Source organism: Carcharodon carcharias, chromosome 15 (assembly GCF_017639515.1).
Source record: "Carcharodon carcharias isolate sCarCar2 chromosome 15, sCarCar2.pri, whole genome shotgun sequence".
Lineage (NCBI taxonomy): Eukaryota > Metazoa > Chordata > Chondrichthyes > Lamniformes > Lamnidae > Carcharodon > Carcharodon carcharias.
The window spans coordinates 1,995,067-2,018,012 of NC_054481.1; the positions used below are offsets into that span (position 1 = coordinate 1,995,067).

General features: G+C 41.9%; 1 protein-coding gene across 5 annotated transcripts in view; it reads right to left on the bottom strand.

Annotated features, from left to right (window-relative positions):
• The window catches only part of vps35l (VPS35 endosomal protein sorting factor like), a 172,689-nt gene that overhangs the window by 87,312 nt on the left and 62,431 nt on the right, over positions 1-22,946 (bottom strand). For all 5 annotated transcript variants that reach the window (XR_005945298.1, XM_041206353.1, XM_041206352.1 and 2 more), the window contains exons 14-17: positions 15,505-15,627; positions 12,702-12,748; positions 12,463-12,574; positions 11,642-11,758 (exon numbers count right to left, since the gene is read on the bottom strand). Coding sequence is in view for 4 of the 5 variants with exons in the window: in XM_041206353.1 (XP_041062287.1) it covers positions 11,642-11,758; positions 12,463-12,574; positions 12,702-12,748; positions 15,505-15,627 (399 nt within the window). In the remaining variant the exon portion in view is untranslated. The remainder of the gene's footprint in view (positions 1-11,641; positions 11,759-12,462; positions 12,575-12,701; positions 12,749-15,504; positions 15,628-22,946) is intronic.

The window sequence follows — 22,946 nt, forward strand, 5'->3', positions numbered from 1 at the left end:
AAGATGATGGGTAAAAAATGTTAAAAAGACAAGTCTAAAGGCACTGTATCTGAATGCACAAAGCATTCGCAATAAGGTCGATGAACTAACAGCGCAAATTGATGCAAACAGGTACAATATCACTGCGATTACAGAGACATGGCTGCAGGGTGACCAAGGCGGGGAAGTGAATATCCAAGGGTACTCGATATTTAGGAAGGACAGGCAAAAAGGAAAAGATGGGGTGGCGTTGTTATTTAAGGATGAAATCAATGCAATAGTGAGAAAGGATATTGGCTCATAAAATCAAGATGTAAAAATCATCTTTGTGAAGCTAAGAAGCAACAAGAGGTGGAAAACATTAATGGGAGTTGTCTATAGGCCTCCAAACAGGAGTGATAAGGTAGGGGACAGCACTAAACAGGAAATTAGAGATGCATGTAACAAGGATGCTACAGAAATCATGGGTGACTTAAATCTACATATAGACTGGGCAAACCAAATTAGCAATAATACTGTGTGGATGAATTCCTGAAGTATGTTTGAGATGGTTTTTTTTAGGCCAGTACGTCAAGGAACCAACTAGGGAACAAGCTAAGATTTGGTATTGTGCAATGAGAAGGGGTTAATTAATAATCTTGTTGTGCGGGTCCTTTAGGGAACAGTGACCATAACATGATAGAATTCTTCATTAGGATGGAAAGTGAAGTAGTCCAATCTGAAACTAGGGTCCTAAATCTAAAAGAAAACCATGAAGGTATGAGGCATGAGTTGGCTACGATAGATTGGGAAACTTCATTAAAAGGTGGTTAGGCAATGGCTAAGATTTAAGGAACTAATGTATGCATTGCAACACTTATACATTCCTTTCTAACGCAAAAGCACATCAGGAATGCGGCCCAACCATGGCTAACAAAATAAATTAGGAATAGTATTAGATCCAAAGAGGAGTTATATAAAATTGCTGGAAAAAGTAGCAAGCCTGGAGATTGGGAGCAGTTTAGAATTCAGCAAAGGAGAGCCAAGAGATTGATCAAGGAGGGGTAAAATGGAGTATCAGGGTAAACTTGCAAGGAACACAAAAGTGGATTGTAAAAGCTTCTACAAGTATCTAAAAAGAAAATGAATAGTGCAGACAAATGTAGGTTCCTTACAGTCTGCAATGGGAGAATTTATAAAGAACAAGTAAATGGCAGAGCAATTAAACAATTACTTTAGTTCTATCTTCATGGAGGAAGACACAAATAACTTCCCAGAAATACTAGGGAACTAAGGGTCTAGTGAGAAGGAGGAATTGAAGATAATTAGTATTAATAAAAAAAAATTGCTGGGGAAATTAATGGGACTGAAAGCCGATAAACCCCCAGGGCCTGATAATCTACATCCTGAGGTACTAAAGGAAGTAATCATGGAAATAATAGATGTGTTGGTTGTCATCTTCCAAAATTCTATAGATTCTCAAATACTTCCGGCAGACTGGAGGGTGGCAAATGTAACCGCAGTGCATAAAAAAGGGTGGAGAAAACAGTGAATTACAGGCCAGTTAGCCTAAAATAAGTAGTAGGGAAAATGCTAGAGCCTATTATAAAGGATGTGATAAGAGGACACTTAGAAAACATCAACAGGATTAGACAAAGTCAACATGGGTTTATGAAAGGGAAATCATGTTTGACAAACCTACTGGAGTTTTTTTGAGCCTATAACTGGCAGAATAGATAAGGGAAACCAGTGGATGTGGTGTATTTGGATTTTCAGAAAGCTTTTGATAAAGTCCCACAAAAGAGGTTAGTGTGTAAAATAAAAGCACATGGGATTGGGGGTAATCTATTGGCATGAATTGAGGATTGGTTAGCAGACAGGAAACAGAGTAGGAATAAACAGGTCTTTTTCAGAGTGGCAGCCAATGAATAGTGGGGTACCACAGGGCTCAGTGCTTGGGCCCCAGCTATTCACAATGTATATCAATGGTTTGGATGAGGGAAACAAATGTAAAATTTCCAAGTTTGCTGATGACACAAAACTCGGTGGGAATGCGAGTGGTGGAGAGAATACAAAGAGACTTCAAGGCGATTTAGACAAGTTCAGTGACTGGGCAAATACATGGCAGATGGAGTACAATGTGGATAAGTGTGAAGTTATCCACTTTGGTAGAAAAAAACTGAATGGCAGAGTATTATTTAAATGGAGATAGATTGGGAAATGTTGAAGTTCAAAGGGACCTGGGTGTCCTTGTCCACCAGTCACTGAAAGCAAGCATGCAGGTGCAGCAAGCAGCTAGGAAGTCAAATGGTATGTTAGCCTTCATTGCAAGAGGATTTAAGTACAGGAGCAAGGATGTCTTACTGCAGGTGTACAGGGCCTTGGTCAGGCCACACATCTCCATGTGTGCAGTTTTGGTCTTGTTACCTAAGAAAGGATATACTTGCCATAGAGGGAGTGCAGCAAAGATTTACCAGACTGATTTCTGGGATGGCAAGATTGTCGTCTAAAGAGAGATTGGGTCGACCAGGCCTACATTCATTGGAATTAGAAGAATGAGAGGGAACCGCATTGAAACATATGAAATTCTGACAGAGATGGACAGACTGGCTGCAGGGATGATGCTTACTTTGGCTGGCGGGGGTCTAGAACCAAGGGTTACAGTCTCAGGATATGGCGTAAGAGGAGAAATTTCCTTCAGAGGGTGGTGAACCTGTGGAATTCTCTACCACAAAGGCTGTGGAGGCCAAGGCACTGAATATATTTAAAAAGGAAATAGATTTCTGGACACTAAAGGAGCCAAGGGGTATGGGGAGAGAGTGGGAATATGGCATTGAGATAGAAGTTTGAGGAGAAATTAATTCATGTTTGTGCCCTGGATGAAGATGAAATTAACCAGCTAAAGAAGAACGGTATACGAGAACTCTGGTTCAATATCCCTGGTCCAGCTCTCTGGCATTGCATTGCAAAGCTGATATCAATCTTTGGATCAATATACACATGCGAGCAGACATTTTCTGCTATGGGCCACATCAAATGCAAAAACCGCAACAGACTAACGAATGGAACCCTCAGTGCTGAATTGTGAAGTGTCTGCACATCCGAGTCCTAATACAAGAAAGCTTCAGATCCAACGAGAAATCACATGGTGATGTGAGGGAAGCGTAAATATATCTTTTGTTTACCAATTGAAGCTGATGACAGTTCTATAAATATATGAATGATTAAGCATTTTCTATAACTCATTATGAAAATATTCTTATCGTTTTATTCCTGGGGTCGTGGTTAGTACACATGCCTGATTTCAATCTTGCAGTCCACTGAGATGAAGGAGGGCCACACCTGTGGCCCACTCACCAGCCTAGGTTGCCCATCGCTGTTCTAAACCCTAGAAAATAAATCCAATTTACTCAGCCTCTCATCATAGGACAACCCTCATCCCAGGGACCAATTTAGTGAACCTTTGCTGTACCACCTGCAATGCAAGTATATCATTTCTTAGATAGGGAGACTAAAATTGCACACAGTATTCCAGGTGTGGTCTCACTAAAATTCTGTACTTTATTCATGTAAACCAATCCCCTTGCAATAAAGGCCAACATGTCATTTGCCTTCCGTTGGTAAAATTTTAGAGTCCATTATTAAGGATGAGATTTCAGAATACTTGGAAGTGCATGGTAAAATCGGGCAAAGTCAGCATGGTTTCATCAAGGGGAGGTCATGCCTGACAAATCTGTTACAATTCTTTGAGGAGGTAATGAGTAGGTTAGACAAAGGAGAGCCAATGGATGTTATCTACTTGGACTTCCAGAAGGCCTTTGACAAGGTGCTGCACAGGAGGCTGCTCAGTAAGATAAGAGCCCACGGTGTTAGAGACAAGGTACTAGCATGAATAGAAGATTGGCTGTCTGGCAGGAGGCAGAGAGCGGGGATAAGGGGATCCTTCTCAGGATGGCGGCCGGTGACTAGTGGAGTTCCGCAGGGGTCAGTGTTGGGACCACAACTTTTCACTTTATATATTAATGACCTAGATGAAGGAACTGAGGGCATCCTGGCTAAGTTTGCAGATGATACAAAGATAGGTGGAGGGACAGGTAGTATTGAGGAAGCGGGGAGGCTGCAGAAGGATTTGGACAGGTTAGGAGAACGGGCAAAGAAGTGGCGGATGGAATACAATGTGGGGAAGTGTGAGGTCATGCACTTTGGTAGGAAGAATAGAGGCATAGACTATTTTCTAAATGGGGAAAGAATTCAGAAATCTGGAGTGCAAAGGGACTTGGAAGTCCTAGTCCAGGATTCTCTTAAGGTTAACTTGCAGGTTGAGTCGGTAGTTAGCAAGGCAAGTGCAATGTTGGCATTTATTTCGAGAGGACTAGAATATAAAAGCAGGGATGTGCTGCTCAGGCTTTATAAGGCTCTGGTCAGACCACATTTAGAACATTGAGAGCAATTTTGGGCCTGTATCTCAGGAAGGATGTGCTGGCCCTGGAGAAGGTCCAGAGGAGGTTCACAAGAACTATCCCAGGAATGAAAGGCTTAACATATGAGGAACGTTTGAGGACTCTGGGTCTATACTTGATGGAGGTTAGAAGAATGAGGGGGGATTTGATTGAAACTTACAGAATACTGAAAGGCCTGGATAGAGTGGACATGGGGAAGATGTTTCCATTAGTAGGAGAGACTAGGACCCGAGGGCACAGCCTCAGAGTAAAGGGAAGACCTTTTAGAACAGAGAAGAGGAGAAACTTCTTTAGCCAGAGAGTGGTGAATCTATGGAATTCATTGCCACGGAAGGCTGTGGAGGCCAGGTCATTGAGTGCATTTAAGACTGAGATAGATAGGTTCTTGATTGGTAAGGGGATCAAAGGTTACAGGGAGAAGGCGGGAGAATGGGGTTGAGAAAGTTATCAGCCATGATTGAATGGCGGAGCAGACTCGATGGGCCGAATGGCCTAATTTCTGCTCCTATGTCTTTTGGTCTAACTGCTTGCTGTGCCTGTACGCTAACTTTCTGAGCTCCTTGCAAAAGCACACACCTTGGTCTCTTTTTGGAACAACAAGGTTTACAAGTTTCAGACTTCCTAAAAAAAAATTCTGCTTTTCTATTCTTACAACCAAAGTAAATAACTTCACACTTTCCTACATTATACTCCAAGTGACATCTTGTTTCCCACTAACTCAACCTATGTCTCCTTGCAGCCTCTCAGTGTCCTCCCCACAGCTTATCTTTCCACCTAGCTTAATATCATGAGCAAAATTGGATACATAGAACCACGGAAAAGTTACAGTGCAGAAAGAGGCCATTCAGCCCATCATGTCTGCGCCAGCCAAAAAAGGAAAAAAAGAAACTAGCCACTCATTTTAATCCTGCTTTCCAGCACCTGGTCTGTAGCCTTGCAGGTTACAGCGCACAGGTACAGATCCAAGTACCTTTTAAATGAGTTGAGCATTTCAGCCTCAATCACCGATTTAGGTAGTGAATTCCGGACGCTCACCACCCTCTCAGTGAAAAAGTTTTTCCTCATGTCCCCTCTAATCTTTCTACCAATCACCTTAAAGCTGTGCCCCCAGTAATTGGCCCCTCTGCTAAGGGAAACAAGTCTTTCCTGTCTACTCTATTTAGGCCCCTCACAATTTTGTACACCTCAATTAAGTCACCCTTTAGCCTCCTCTGTTCTAACGAAAACAACCCTAACCTATCAAATCTCTCTTTATAGCTGCAATTTTCAAACCCTGGCAACATTCCTGTAAATCTTCTCTGCACTCTCTCGAGTAATGTCCTTCCTGTAATGTGACCAGAACTGTACCCAAAATTCCAGCTGTAGCGTTTTATACAGTTCCATCATTACATCCCTGCTTTTGTATTCAATACCTCGTCCAATACAGGAAAGCATTCCAGATGCTTTCTTAACCATCTTGTTCATCTGTCCTGCCACCTTCAAGCACCTGTGGACATGCACTCAAAGGGGTCACATTTCCTTTATCCCTCTCAATAACTTCCCGTTTATTGTGTATTCCCTTGCTTTGTTTGCCCTCCCCAAATGCATTACCTCACACTTTTCTAGATTGAATTTCATTTGCCACTCCTCTGCCCACTCAACTAAACCATTGACATAATTCTGCAGTCGACAGCTAGTTCTTCATTATCAACAATACGGCCAATTTTTGTGTCATATGCAAATTTCTCAACCATACCTCCCTCATCTAAGTGTAAATCATTAATATACACAACAAACAGCATGCAGGCCAACACAGCCCTGTGGAACACCACTGGGAACCATTTTCCATTCGTAAAAACATCCATCGACCATTTTCCTTTGTTCCCCATCTCGGGGAACCTGCCACCTTCCCCTGTATCCCATGGAATCTCACTTTTCTGACCAGTTTGCCATATGGATCTTGTCAAATACCTTACTGAAATCCATGTAGAGAACATCCACTGCATTACCCTCAACAATCCTCCTTGTTACTTCCTCAAAAAATTCTGTTCAGTAAGATATGATCTTTCCCTAACAAAACTATGCTGACTATCCCTGATCAATTTGTGCCTTTTTAAGTGAGACAGTTTATCCTGTCTCTCAGAATTGTTTCCAATAATTTGCCCAGCACCGAAATCAGACTGACCGGCCTATAATTTTCTAGCCTATCCCCCACACCCTTTTTAAATAATGGTACAATGTTCGCAGTCCTCCAATCTTCTGGGACCACATCTGTATCTAGTGAGGATTGGAAAATGACCCTCAGAGCATTCGCTATTTCCTCCCTGGCTTCCTTTAACAGCCTGGGATACAATCCATCTGGTTCTGGTGGTTTATCCACCTTCAAAGATGCCAGTCCCCCCAGTACTTCCTCTCTCACTATGCTTATTGTATCTAATATTTCACACCCCTCCTCTTTAACTAGAATGTCTGCATCATCCCTCTCCTTAGTGAAGACAGAGACAAAGTACTCATTGAGAGCCCTGTCCACATCTTCAGCATCAACCCACAAGTTACCATGTACATCTCTGATAGGCCTTACCCTTTCTTTAGTTATTCTCTTGCTCTTAATGTACTGGTAAAACATCTTAACATTTTCTTTGATTTTACCTGCCAATATTTTTTCGTATCTTCTCTTTGCTTTCCTAATTTCCATTTTTGCTTCATTCCTTTACTTTCTATACTCCTCTAGGCTCTCTAAAGTATTAAGTCTTTTGTGACCATCATAAGCTTGTGTTTTTGCTTTATCTTGGCCTGTATGCTTCTGGATAACCAGGGGTTTCTAGATTTGGCAGTACCACCTTTTTCCTTTGTGGGGACATGTCTACACTGTGCCTGTAGAATCTCACCTTTCAATGCCTCCCACTGATTTGACAGTTTTTCCTTCTAGTAGCTGTATCCAGTCCACGTTCACTTGCTCACCCCTCAGCTTTGGAAAATTTGTCTTCCCCAAATTTAGAACTCTAACTCCTGTTCTACCTTTGTCTTTTTCCATAATGATGCTAAATTGAATGATATTATGGTTACTATCTCCAAAATGGTCCCCACTGTACCTTCATCCACTTGCCCAGCTTCATTTCCTAAGACTAAATCTAGAATTGCACCCTCTTTCATTGGGCTTGTTACATGATGGTTAAAAAGTTCTTTTGAATGCAGTTCAAAGAATTTTGCACCCTCTGTGCCCTTCACATTGTTCATACCGCAATTGATGTTGAATTGTTCAAGTCTCCAACGATTACTGCCCTATTGTTTTTACACTCCGAAATCTGTTTACATATTTGCTCCTGTAACTCCCTTCCACTATTTGGGGGTATATAGTACACTCCTAGCAGTGTAGCTGCCATTTTTAAAATTTCTGACTTCAACCCATATGGCCTCATTTCACACTTCATTTAGTATATCATCCCTCCTCACAACTGCAATTGATTCTTTAACCAAGAAAGCTACACCCCACCTTTTGTTACCCCCCCACTTCCTATCCTGCCTGAAAACTCTTATTCAGGGATGTTGAGCTGCCATTTTTGCCCCTCCTGAAGCCAACTTTCTGTTACAGCGATGATATCATGCTGCCATGTGTCTTTCTGTGCCCTCAGCTTTATATACTATATAGACTGTCCAGCTTGTACAGGTCCCATCTTCCCCAGAACTGATCCCAAAACCTCAGAAATCTGATGCCCTCCCTCCTACACCAACTTTCCAGTAACATGTTTGATCGCTCAATTCTCCTTTTTTCTATACTCACTTGCACGTGGGACTGGGAGTAATCCTGAGATTACTGCTTTAGAGGTCCTTCTTTTCAATCTCCTTCATAGCTCCCTGTAGTCTGCTTTCATGACTTCATCCCCTTTCCTACCTAAGTCATTGGTACCAACATGGACCATGACCTCTGGCTGATCACCCCTACCCCAGAGGAATGTCCTATAGTCACCCTGTGACATCCTTGACCCTGGCACCAAGGAGGCAACATATCATCCTGGAGTCATGCCTACAGACACAGAAATGCTTTGTCTGTTCCCCTAACTATCAAATACCCTATTATAACCGCTCTTCCCTTCTTCTTTCTCCTCTCTCGTACAACAGCTGGCTGTGGTGCCACAAACTTGGTTCCAACTGCACTCCGAGGAACCAACGCCCTCACTGGTACCCAAAACAGAAAACGGATTGGTGAGTGGGACTCCAGGGGACTCCTGCACTACCTGCCTAGTTCTCTTGGACCGCCTGGTGGTCACCCATTCCCTCTCTGCCTCCAGGCTTGTAAGCTGCGGTGTGACCACCTCTCTCTGAACGTGCTATCCATGCAGCTCTCAACCTCACGGATGTACCACAGTGACTCCAGCCGCCTGGAGCTCAAGGTTCTGCAGTTGGTGATACTTCCTTTATGTGTGGTCGTCTAGGACACTGGTAGTGGCCACAACTTCCCACATACTACAAGACATTATTCTACACAACTGAACTGTCCTGCCATAGCTTCAATTTACTTTCCTTGTGTTAACTTTATTTTACTTTGGTTTAGTTATGCAACTTTATTTTATCTGGCCTCAACTTAACTTTATTTCCCTATTGCTTGCGCTTCTTACTTAAATGTAAGTAGGCCCTTCTTTTACATTACACTCTGTCTCATCAAAGTCACGATCTTTGCCGCACTCCACCGTTTACTGCCTGCCAACCTGAAAAAGCCCTGTTTATGTCCACTCGCTGCTTTCTATCTGTTAATCAATCCTCTATCCATGCTAATATATCACACCCAACTCCATAAGGCCTATTAACCTTCTGCTTAGCAGCTTATTGAATGCCTTCTTAGTCAGCCTCCGACCTTGTATTCTCCATAGATTTCAGCTCATCCAAAACTCTGCTAACTCACACCAAGTTCCGTTTACCCATCACCACTGTGCTCTCTGATCTTGATTAGTTCCTACTCAAGCAACATATCAAATTTAAAATTCTTAGCCTCGTTTTCAAATCCCACCATGGTCTTGCCATTCCCTATCTTTAATCTCCTCCAACACTCCAAGATGGAGTCATAGAGGCCTACAGCGCAGAAAAAGGCCCTTCAGCCCACCAAGTCTGTGCCAGTCAAACAAGTACTTAACTATTCTAATCCCATTTTCCAGCACTAGGCCCATAGCCTTGTATGCTGTGGCATCGCAAGTGCACATCCAAATACTTCTTAAATGTTATGAGGGTTTCTGCCTCTACCACCCTTTCAGGCAGTGAGTTCCAGATTCCCACCTCCCTCTGGGTGAAAAAGAACTCTTCCTCACATCCCCTCTAAACCTCCTGCCCCTTACCTTAAATCTATGGCCCCTGGTTATTGATCTCTCCCACCAAGAGGAAAAGTTCCTTCCTGTCTACCCTATCTGGGCCCCTCATAATTTTATATACCTCAATCATGTCCCCCCTCAATCTCCTCTGCTCCAGGGAAAATAACCCCAGTCTATCCAATCTCTCCTAACTAAAATTCTCCAGCCCAGGCAACATCCTGGTAAATCTCCTCTGCACTCACTCTAGTGCAATCACATCCTTCCTATAATGCAGATTCCAGAACTGCACACAATACTCTAGCTGTGGCCTAACCAGCGTTTTATACAGTTCTAGCATAACCTCCCTGCTCTTACATTCTATGCCTCAGCTAATAAAGGCAAGTATCCCATTTGCCTTCTTAACCACCTTTTTTACCTGTCCCGCTACCTTAAGGGACTGGTGGACATGCACACCTTTGATCCTCAGTACTTCTCAGGGTCCTACCATTCATCGTGTATTCCCGAGCCTTGTTTGTCCTGCCCAAGTGCATCACCTCACACTTATCTGGATTAAACTCCATTTGCCACTGATCAGCCCATCTGACCAGCCTGTCTATATCCTCCTGTAATCTAAGGCTATCCTCCTCACTGTTTACCACCTTAACAATTTTCGTGTCATCCGCAAACTTATTGATCAACCCTCCTACATTCAAGTCTAAATCGTTTGTATATACCACAAACAGCAAGGGACCCAACACCGATCCCTGTGGAACCCCACTGGACACAGGCATCCAGTCACAAAAACACCCCTCGACCATCACCCTCTGCTTCCTGCCACTCAGCCAATTCTGGATTCAATTTGCCAAATTGCCTTGGATCCCATGGGCTCTTATCTTCGTTATCAGTCTCCCATGAGGGACCTTATCAAAAGCTTTGCTGAAGTCCAAGCAGACTACGTCAAATCTCTATGCTCTTCCAATTCTGGCCTCTTGCACATTGTTGATTTTCATCACTAACACTGGCAGTTGTGTCTTTAATTGCCTTGGTCCCTAGCTCTGGAACTCCCTCCCATTCCCTCTTTAAGATGCTCTTTAAACCCTACCTCTTTGGTCAAGCTTTTGGTCAACTGTCCCCATATCTCTATATGTGGCTCACTATATAATTTTGTTTGACAACACTTGAAGTACTTTGGTACATTTTACTACATTAAAGGTACGGTACTAATGCAAGTGCTTGAATGTTGTTCATTACTACAATTTCCAATTAACCACAACTAATCAATAGAAACAGCACATACTCCCGTCGCCATCCAATCAACAATACAAAGCAGATGATTCAGATTAGTCTGATTTATAAGGTTAGAGACTTCCAACTAACTAAGTATAAAGCAAAAACCACTTAGCACATGCTTAGTTTTGTGCTTTATAGCAGAAAGTAAGAAATCTATATTGAGCTCTCTGTAACAGGTTAGGTAATTTAATGTACTTGGGTGAAAAGAGGCATGAACTTTATATTAATTTAGCTAGAATGAAGTTTGCTGATGCCAGCTTGGAAATATTTCCTTTTCTTTTATCAAATTCTGGCATCCTGCAACTTCTGCAACTCCAGTAGAAAGGCATCAGAAAGCAGCAGTACAACATTGACAATAATGGGCAAGGCAAAAACCAACATGTCATTTCAAGATCATCAGTCGTGTTGCATGAATTTGAACTCAAACTGCAGAATGTATAGGAATGATAATTATAGGCAGCGCAACACTTTGTCTTCCAGATTCTACAAAAACAGAAATGCATGTCACCTATAACCAAGCATATATATTTACACAGATCCAAGTTAATTCAAATTTCACATTTCCCTACAGATACGCCTGAAGAGCTCATGTGCCTTCAGTAGGTTTACAAAACTCATCTGATCTGAGCAATTAACAAATATGAGTTTTCTTATCTAAACGCATGCACAACTGACCTGGGGATTCTTTAGTTTGGTAATAACCTTCCAGGCTTCATTGAGAATCTGCAGCCTGTCATTCTCAGGAGGATCAGCCAAAACCAAGTTCAACCCCAGGGATTGGAAAAGAAGATGCTACAGTACAAAGAGATCAAAAAGCAGTAGGATCACAGTAAATTGCCATAAAATGCTATCATACTGTATTGCAACACAAAATTAGGACTATAACTGTACTAAAGATAGAAAGACATGTGTATATAACACCTTTCAAAATGTCACTAAGTCTTGAAGCACTTTACAGCAAATAAAATACTTTTGAGATGTAGTCACGAGTGTAAGGCAAGAAGGTAAGAGCTGTCACAGCAAGGTCCCACGAACAATAATGTGCTAATGATCAGATAATTTGTTTTGTGATGCTTTAGGGAGAGGACCTTTTAGTATTAATCATCTAACTAATTAAAATTAGATCACAGTCCTCTCAAGTCAAGCCCACAACCCACCAAGTATTTATGTCACTGAAGAGAAAGAAATTCACAATTATGTAACTTATCATATATTAGTAACATTTCAAATAGTTTCACACAAATTATTTTCAAAGTGATAACTGATATGGAGGCAGCTTGGCAACCAATGAGATTAATAATTTAATCTGCGGTCATGATGGTGCCCAAGGGATGCAAATTGGCCAAGATTTGGAAAAACTCCTTGCTCTGCCTCACATCATGCCACATAACAGTCAAAGTCTCTGTTTAACGTCCGACATGTAGGACGACAAGTTCTGGAATATGGATATACATCACAAAATGTGTCACTCCTTTTTGATGTTATGTATTATCTACCTTTGGAAAACCAGATTCCTCACAGTCCTTTATCATGCCAATGAAATCCATAGATCTTGTTGCAATGAATTCCGGTCTGAATGCTGACATTACAGAGTTCAACAGCAAAGCACTATTAGAAATTGTGGAAAAAAGATCAAAACACACAAGTAAGGAGGTATACACGGTCTTGTGTATTTATATACATATATTTTGTATGCCATGACATGAGACATGTCGAGAAATTCTAGATTACTTACTTGTTTCCAAGTTTCTTGCACCTGTCCATCATTTCTGTAAGTAAAGCCTGTAAACAGCCATAACATTTTCAATTTTTAAGCAGCTTATTTCTGTATAAGGTATGGTACGTGACTAAATAATTCAATTCGTTATTTTTAATGTTTCTAATTCAGCAGTTTATTAAATCACCTCTACTTGTTGCACAACTTTGTAAAACACCTTAATTATATACTGAAAAAGATTAAACATTATAGAGGCACAAACTATTTTTTTTTATTTACCAAGTTTGCTCATTTTGCACTTCAACACCACAAGATATTGGAAACAACTGACGATGTCATCACTGGTTTAAGCACAAGCTGGCCACACTGTGTACCTGATTGAAGTGTATATTTAAGATAGAACAAGTCCAGGTAACTATAAACCAGTTAGCTTAACATTGGTGCTAGGAAAAAATAATATCATCCGTACTCAAAAATATAAAACAGTAAAGCATCTAGAAACCAAAAATATAAGGAGTAGTCAGCATAGATTTCAAAAGGGAAGGCCATGCTTGACCAGCCTTATGAAGTCCTTTAAGAAAGAATTGACAAAGATACTGTAGTAGATGTGCAATATATTTGGATTTTCAAAATGCTTTTGATAAGGGACTGCATAGTAGCTTTATGACACAGGTCAGAGTATGTGGGGTCAGGGTACGTGTAGCAAAATAAAGCAAGCTGGGTACAGAAGAGAGAGTCAGGATTAAAGGCTGGACGACTGTGTTTGAAGTGGATCAGTACTGGGACCAAAAACAGAATTACCTGGAAAAACTCAGCAGGTCTGGCAGTTTCGAGCCCTCTTGACCCTTCCACAGAACAGAACTTTCAGTTCTGTGGAAGGGTCATGAGGACTCGAAATGTCAACTCTTTTCTTCTCCACCGATGCTGCCAGACCTGCTCAGTTTTTCCAGGTAATTCTGTTTTTATTTTGGATTTCCAGCATCCGCAGTTTTTTGTTTTTATCTCAGTACTGGGACCATTGTTTTTCACAATTTACACTGATAACTTGGGCTCGGGAATCGGCATTACAATTTCAAAATTTACCAATGACATTGAGTTGAGGGGTGGGGATGTCCTAGTTAACACTGAGGAAGATTGCGACAGAAGATAAGAAGGCATTAATAAACTTTCAGAATGAGATCATAATTTAAAGATGAATTTCAATATAGGTGAGTGTGCATTTTAGTACAGAGGATAAGGAAGCTGCATACTGCTTCGTTATTAAGAGTCTAAATGGATGCAGCAGCTAGAAAAACCAAGTATGCAGACACACAAATTAGTAAGACTAGCGATGCAGGTTAATAAAGGCATAAATAAAACAATTCAAGCACAGCAATTCATTTCTAGAGGGATAGTTTAAAAAGCAGAGCTTTGTGAAACCTGTATTGAACCTTGTTAGACAACACTTCACGATTACAAAAGGATTCGAAAGGGTAAATGTACAGGAAACGTCTTGCCTTGTGGGGGAGTTCAAAATTACAGGCCATAAATAAGAAAAGTCGGTAATAAACCCAGTAAGAAATTCAGGAGGAATCTTCTTCAAAGGGTGGCAGGTATATGGAATGTGCAACCACAGGACAATAGCATAGATGCTTTCAAGGAGAAGCTGGGCAAGCATGAGGGGAAAATGGACTACAAGGATATGCCAACAGAAAGGGAGTGGAAGGAAGCACATGCAGATCATAAACAGTCTGTTTCTAAGAGTCTAACATCTAAGGACTCCATGCAACACTATCCAAAATAACAAAATACCACTTAATAGTCTGACAATGCATTACGCTGCACTTCATTAGGTTTACCAGACTTGCACTTTTGTCTAATGTCATGTTTTTCATTCAATAACAAACCACAGGTTCTCACTTGGGAAATATTCCATCATTGAAAACTGTCAGTCAGATGCTGTGGCCAAAAGAGAGAAAAGGGAGGCACTGCTGGTCCTAGGCTGCTGCTGCAGATTACCTTGTGGTTAGTTTTAGATTAGCATCAGTAAGAGTAAAAGAGATGGTTACCTTCTCAATCACCAAAAAGCATTTAGGAGGGGCAGATTTGGAAAATGGCAGAAAATAACTGGAAGCAAAGAGCTGGGGTTGGAGGTGGGCAAGAAATGAGAAAGTATTACAAACGCAAAGTTAAGAAACACTTAGATTCACTAAAGCTGAACCCCACAACATCCAAATGCCTGGAATTCCAGCAAGACTCTAAATCTGCTCATCAAGATTTGGAGGATATGGAAAGGTGGAATTCTGTTACAGATTTCCAGAAATATTCTCTAATGAAAATGATGGAGAGCGCTTTGGCCCATATTAAAATTATTGTATCCATAAGCTGCTAGTGGATTTTTTTTATTCACTAAAGAAAAATGAGGTAGTAGCATGGGTCAACTTTTATACTGTCTATTCCTTTATATTAAGTTTTTGGTGGAAAGAATGTTGCTGCTAAATAACCATTAGAAATGAGAAAATCCCATTGGCTCTAAAGTCAATAAGCTTACAATATAGACATAATTTGGATCGTTTGACAGTAAGTTTAAGAGTTTGATTCGGACAAGGAAAAAACAAGCTGTTCACTTCTAGAGCCATGTACTTTGAGTACCTGTGTAGCAGCTGTCATAGCAAGTCACAGCAAGAACAAAGGTTCACCAACAGTGCAGCATAAAAGGAATCCCAGGTTTGCAGCGTGAAGTACAACCTGGTTTCATAGCATAACAGCAAAACGTTTAACATACTCTTAAATTAAAAAAAAATTCTAATAGCATTTTCAAGTAAAGAAAATTAAAATGAACCTCAGGTGCTCTGTACGCAATACATTGAAGAATCCAGTCTATAGCAGGAGTGTACAGTGTAAGGTATACTGGAATTTCTACCCGCTGCACAGCCAGCTGGTTCTGAACTGTTTCGCCATGAATCTGCATTGAATAAAACAATGGTTACCAAGGAATTATAATTTGCTGACTTTGTTCATTAACAAGACCATAAGTATACCTGGACTGTGTATTCAAAATGCCCAGGTTTTCCTAACAGCTCATATTTGAGCACCTAGAACATGCTGAGAACCACAAACATTATAATAAATACTTTAAAAGAACGATTAGTGAGAGATTAATAAACAGCAGTACTTAAACAGAAGATGGCCCCTTACACAGATAGAAGGTGGGATCAAAACAAGAGCCCACATGAACTGCTCCAACTCACTCCAGTAAAACAAGATAGCTGTACTACTACCCCTTGTCCAAAGTCCATGATGCCAATACCAGCAACCACTTTAACATGAACTCCAACTCCACCCACAGACCAGATTTTACAAGCTCCAACAGAGACATAGTTCAAAACAGTGGTAACATTACAGAACATTATAGCTTGGTTGAGAGGGTTCTGATGATGTAACAGACAGGGTTAGGGTATTCTGGCTTGCAATGTTAAGCAGTGTACCCCAGTGATTGGTGCTGAAACAATTTGGCCTGGGGTCTGGAAATGCAGCAGGGTTCCAAAAATATATTGTGAATTGTGGACTGTACAGAAACTTGGAAAGGACAAATAAATCAAGCAGGCAGAATGATGGAATCACTTATAGTGTGAGGGCAGGCACTGTGGATGAAAAAAATGGCAGATGGGAATATAAAATAAATTGGGAAGCACTCTCAAAGACAGATGAACTAAAAGATTTAGTCATGTCAATTAAAATTTCTGATGAACTAGTTAATCAAAAAGGCTAATGGGATGTTGGGCTTCACAAGAATGAAAGAAAAGCAAAGGCATATTCCTGCATTTATAGAGAACACTAGTCAGGTTGCATTTTCCATTAGTGTTCAGTTTTGGGTGCCCTACTTTGGGAAGAATATACTGGCCTTAAAGATGATCCAGCTGGATAATACCTGGGGTAACTACACAGCTATGGTGAAAGACAAGGTAAAACATGGAATATATCCCCTTAAGGCAGAGATTAAACAATAGTCCATTAACAATAAGAAGAGAAGCTCATGAAGGTTTTTTTTTTCATTTATTCTCAGGATGTGGGTGTCACTGGCTGGGCCAGCATTTATTGCCCATCCCTAGTTCCCCTTGAGAAGGTGGTGGTGAACTGCCATCTTGAGCTGCTGCAGTCCATGTGGTGTAGGTACATCCACAGTGCTGTTAGGGAGGGAGTTCCAGGATTTTGACTCGGCGACAGTGAAAGAACGGCGATATATTTCCAAGTCAGGGTGGTGAGTGACTTGGGAGGGAAACTTCCAGGTGGTGGTGTTTCCATCTATCTGCTGCTCTTCTCCTTCATGATAGTACTGATCATGTGCTTGGAAAGTGATGTCGAAGGAGCCTTGGTGAATTGCTGCAGTGCATCTTGTAGATGGTACACACTGCTGCTACTGTGCATCCGTGGTGGAGGGAGTGTTTGTGGAGGTGGTGCCAATCAAGGAGACTGCTTTGTCCTGGATGGTGTCGAGCTTCTTGAGTTTTGGGGGAGTTGCACTCATCCAGGCAAGTGGAGAGCATTCCATCACACTCCTGACTTGTGCCTTGTAGATGGTGGACAGGCTTTGCGGTGTCAGAAGATGAGTTACTCATTGCAGGATTCCTAGCCTCTGACCTGCTCTTGTAGCCACATTATTTATATGGCTAGTCCAGTTCAGTTTCTAGTCTATGGTAACCCCCAGGACATTGATAGTGGGGATTCAGTGATGGTAATGCCATTGAACTTCAAGGGGCAAAGGTTAGATTCTCTTTTGTTGGAGATGGTCATTGCCTGACACTTGTGTGGTGCAAATGTTACTTGCCACTTGTCAGCCCAAGGCTGGATATTGTCCAGGTCTTGCTACATTTGGACATGGACTGCTTCAGTATCTGAGGAGTTGCGATTGCATGATGTTCAGCACCATTCATCCCCGCTTCTGACCTTATGATGGAAGGAAGTTCATTGATGAAGCAGCTGAAGATGGTTGGGCTGAGGACAATACCCTGAGGAACTCCTGCAGTGATGTCCTGGAGCTGAGATGACTGACCTCGAACAACCACAACCATCTTCCTTTGTGCTAGGTATGATTCCAACAAATGGAGAGCTTTCCCCCTGATTCCCACTGACTCTAGTTTTGCTAAGGCTCCTTGATAATCTTTTAAATGAAAACCAAATCAACACTAAGGCTCCTTGATGCCACACTTGGTCAAATGCGGCCTTGATGTCAAGGGCAGTCACTCTCACCTCACCTCAAGAGTTCAGCTCTTCTGTCTATGTTTGAACCATGGATGTAATGAGGTTCAGGAGCTGAGTGGCTCTGGCGGAACCTCAACTGGGCATCAGTGAGCTGGTTTTTGCTAAGCAAGTGCCTCCTGATAGCACAGTTGATGACCCCTTCAATTACTTTACTGATGATCGAGAGTAGACTGATGGGGTGGTAATTGACCGGGTTGGATTTGTCCTGGTTTGTGTGTACAGGACATTCCTGGGCAATTTTCCACATTGCCAGGTAGATGCCAGTGTTGTAGCTGTACTGGAACTGCTTGGCTAGGGGTGTGGCAAATTCTGGAACACAAGTCTTCAGTAGTATTGCCAGAATATTGTCAGGGCCCATAGCCTTTGCAGTATCCAGTGCCTTCGGCCGTTTCTTGATATCATGTGGAGTGAATTGAATTGGCTGAAGACTGGCACCTGTGATGCTGGGGAACTCCAGAGAAGGGCGAGATGGATCATCCACTCAGCACTTTTGGCTGAAGATTGTAGGAAATGCTTCAGCCTTATCTTTTACACTGATGTGCTGGGCTCCTCCATCATTGAGGATGAGGATATTTGTGGAGCCTCTTCCTCCAGTGAGTTGCTTAATTGTCCACCACCAGAATGAAGAAACCGGATAGGCCAGAGCAGAGAAAGCTGCGAGGGGACCTGATCAAGGTATACAAAATTATGAGGGTCATAAACAGGATTAAACTTTTCCCCTGAGTGGAGGCATAGATTTAAGGTATGGAGCAGAAGGTTTAGAGGGGATTTGAGGAAACAATGTTTTCACCCAGAGGATGGGTGGAATCTGGAACACACTGCCAGAGGGTGTGGTAGAGGCAGGAATCCTCGCAACATTTAAGAAGTATTTAGATGAGCACTTAAGTGCCATGGAATACAAGGCTAAGGGCCAAGTGTTGGGAAATGTTTTTTTTAAATTCATTCATGGGATGTGGGCTTCGATGGCTGGGCCAGCATTTATTGCCCATCCCTAGTTGCCCTTGAGAAGGTGGTGGTGAGCTGCCATCTTGAACCGCTGCAGTCCATGTGGTGTAGGTACACACACAGTGCTGTTAGGAATAGAGTTCCAGGATTTTGACCTAGCAACAGTGAAGGAACAGCGATATATTTCCAAGTCAGGAAAATGAGTGACTTGGAGTGGAACTTCCAGGTGTTGGTGTTTCCAATCTATCTGCTACCTTTATCCTTCAAGGTGTAGTGCTCATAGGTTTGGAAGATGCTGTCTAAGGAGCCTTGGTGAATTCCTGTATTGCATCTTGTAGATGGTACACACTGCTGCTACTGTGCGTCACTGGTGAAAGGAGTGAATGTTTGTGGATGTGGTGCCAATCAAGCGGGCTGCTTTGTCCTGGACAGTGTCGAGATTCTTGACTGTTGTGGGAGCTGCACTCATCCAGGCAAGTGAGGAGTATTCCATCACACTCCTGACTTGTGCCTTGCAGGTGCACAGGCTTTAGGGAGTCAGGAGGTGAGTTACACGCCACAGAATTCCCAGCCTCTGACCTGTTCCAGTAGCCGCAGTATTTATATGGCTAGTCCAGTTCAGTTCAGTTTCTGGTCAATGGTGACTCCCAGGGTGTTGATAATGTGGATTCAGTGATGGTAATGCCATTAAACATCAAGAGGCGATGATTGGATTCTCTCTTACTGGAGATGGTCATTGCCTGATACTTGCGTAGTGCGAATGTTACTTCCCACTTGTCAGCCCAAGCCTGGATACTGTTCAGGTCTTGCTGCATTTGGACATGGACTGCTTCAGTATCTGAGGAGTCACAAATGGTGCTGAACATTGTGCAATCATCAGCAAACATCCCCACTTCTGACCCTATGATGGAAGGAAGGTCATTGATGAAGCAGCTGAAGATGGTTGGGCCAAGGACACTCTCCTGAGGAACTCTTGCGGTGATGTCCTGGAGCTGAGATGACTGGCCTGCAACAATTGCAATAGATGCTTGATGGCCAGCTCAGACACGATAGACCTGTTTCTGTGCTGCATAACTCTATGACCATTCACGACTGGATGTGGCAGGACTGCAGAGTTTAGATCTGATCTGTTGGTTGTAGGGTCACTTCGCTCTATCACCTGCTACTTATGCTGTTTGCCATGCAAGTAGTCCTGTGTTACAGCTTCACCAGGTTGACACCTCATTTTTAGGTATGCCTGGTGCTGCTCCTGGAATGCCCTCCTGCACTCTTCAATGAACCAGGGTTGATGCCCTGGCTTGATGGTAATGGTAGAGTGGGGGATATGCCGGGCCATGAGTTACAGATTGTGTTGGAGTACAATTCTGCTGCTGCTGATGGCCCACAGAGCTTCATGGATGGCCAAGGTATCAGGAATGACTCTCCCTCCAGCAGCAGAATCCAGAACAAGGGGATGCAATCTTTAAACTGAAGATAAACCTTGCTGTAAGTAATGCCAGGAAAAGTTTCTTCACATAAAGAGAGTGAGAGAATGTGCTGCACTCTGTCCCAGAAAACCAACGATGTAAAGTCAATTTAGAAGAGGCAGATATATTACTAGAAAATAATGCATATAGAGATATGACTGGCAGCGGAATTAAAAAGATAAGCTTTCATGTCTGTTACAACCAGGTGAGGAGTGGTTGAATGGCTCCCCTCTTCGCCCTCTCCTCCTTTGACCGCAACAGATGTTTTTTTGTTTGAAAAGGATATACTTTCCAATTCAGTAAGTGCTTCACTGTTTACACACTCTCTGATCATAAAAGAACCAATAGGACATGTTTTCTTGAGTTTAACAAAGAGAGGTTAGCTTTTTGTACTTAAACCAATCTAAGTAAAATAATAAAACATGCACCAACTTCCACATACACAGATACAGATTACAGAGTAGGGAAGGATAGGTTGGCCAAATTAGAGTCCATAAAAAGTTAAAAGGAATTCACAGTCTAGTTTGTTGTCTCGGCTGGATTCAGGCTAGGGTTGCCAACCCTCCAGGATTGGCCTAGAGTCTCCGGGAATTGAAGATCAATTGCTAGGACCAGGCTGTGTGCAACTCTTGAGAAAAATCATAGGGACATTAAAAAAGGTTGTTTTTTTTCTCATTTTCTTTGAAAATTTCGCTTCACCAGATATAAAAATGTTGAAAATGGAGGGGAGTGGGGGTGGTGGTGGAAGAGGAGGAAAAAGCCATTTGGCTGACAGCCAAGCATCATTCAATTGGGTAATGAGTGTTCTTGCTTTCCAATGGCATAGAAAGGCAGTGCGTCACAAGGATGGATGTGATGGCTGACTAATTTACATTTTACTGATTCCCCAGAAACATGTTCAGGACATGAGTCCATATTCCATGGTGGCTTTTTAAAAGTAAAAACCTCTGTCTTCTTCATGAGTTCACGCACATATGACGCAGATGTAACAACACCAAACAAGAACATTGTGTGGATCAACAACCATCATCATGACCAACCCAACCTGTGTTTCCAACATCCAAAGAAGCAAATACCTCCCCACCATTCCAGATGAAAGAATAACTAGCCAAGAAACCCCATGCCTCAAAAATTCTAATACAACCAGCACATAACTTCTCCCAAGCCTACAAGAGGACAAGGTGCCCAGAGTTTTGTCCAGAGCAAAGCAGGGAAAGATAAACTAAAACTTAATTCAAACATCAGACTGAGAGCTGTAATTAAACATGTTGTTTTTGTTTGACTGGTTTGCAACACCAAGTGTGGACAAGCATTGTAATTACATAGAATGTACAGCACAAAAACAGACCCTTCGGCCTTGCTAGACAATGCCAGTGCTTATGCTCCATACACGCATTCACCCATCCCTCTTCATCAAACCCTATCAGTACATCCTTCTATTCCTTTCTCTCTCATGTTCTTATCTAGCTTCCCCTTAAACACAATCATGCTATTTGCCTTAAGTATGCCTGGTGGCACCAAGTTCCACATTTTAACCACTCTCTGGGTAAAGAAGGTTCCCCAGAATTTCCTACTGGATTTATTAGTGTCTATCTTATATTTATGGACCTTAATTTTGGTCTCGTCCACAAATGGAAACATCTCCATGTCTAGCCTATCAATCCCTTTCATAATCTTAAAGGGCACGATCAGGTCACCCTTCAGGTCTTCTCTTATCTACAGTAAAGAGCCCTGGCATATTCAATCTTTCAGGATAGGTGCAGCCTCCCAATTCTGGTTCAATCCTTGTGAATCTTTTACACCTTCTCTAGTGCCTCAAAATTTTTATAAAATGAAGCCAGAAATGTTCAAAGCATTCTAACCATGGTTCGACATAATGTTAACATTACTTCTCTATTTTTCAATTTTACCCACCTAGAAATAACCCTAGTGCTTTACTTACAAAAAACTGGCTTTATTAACCTGCATCACTACTTTAAGTGATTTGTTCATATGGAACCCTAGATCCCTTTGCCCATCTACTCCATTTAGACTCTTATTTTCCAATGAGTTACGTGCTATTATTCTTACCAAGATGCACTACCTCACAATGATCCATATTGAAATTCATTTTCCAATTACACACTCACTGATGCAAATTTATTAATGCCACAACGTATTTGGTCGCAGTCTTCCGCAGGATTAGTTACACTTTCCAACTTCTTGTTGCTCACAAATATCGAAATTGTATTCCCAATTCCAAAGTCTAAATTCCAAATAGTTTATGTAAATAATGAATAACTCTGGTGCCAACACCAAACCTTGGGGAACAACCTTTTCCGTCTTTTGCCAATCTAACTAACTAACTAACTATCACTAACCCCTACGCTCGTTTTCCATTTTGTAGCTAGTTTGCTATCCACTTTGCTACTTGCCCCATTCCACAAGTTCCGACTGCAGTATGAGTCTACTCTGTGGTACCTGACTGAAGGCTTTTGAAATTCCAAATACATTCCAACTTCTATACTACCTTGTCTATTTTTATTACTTCAGCTAATTCAATAGAGTTGGTCAGACATGGCGTTGTCTTTAGAGGTGTGTGTTCACTATGCTCCATATTTTCCATTTCTAG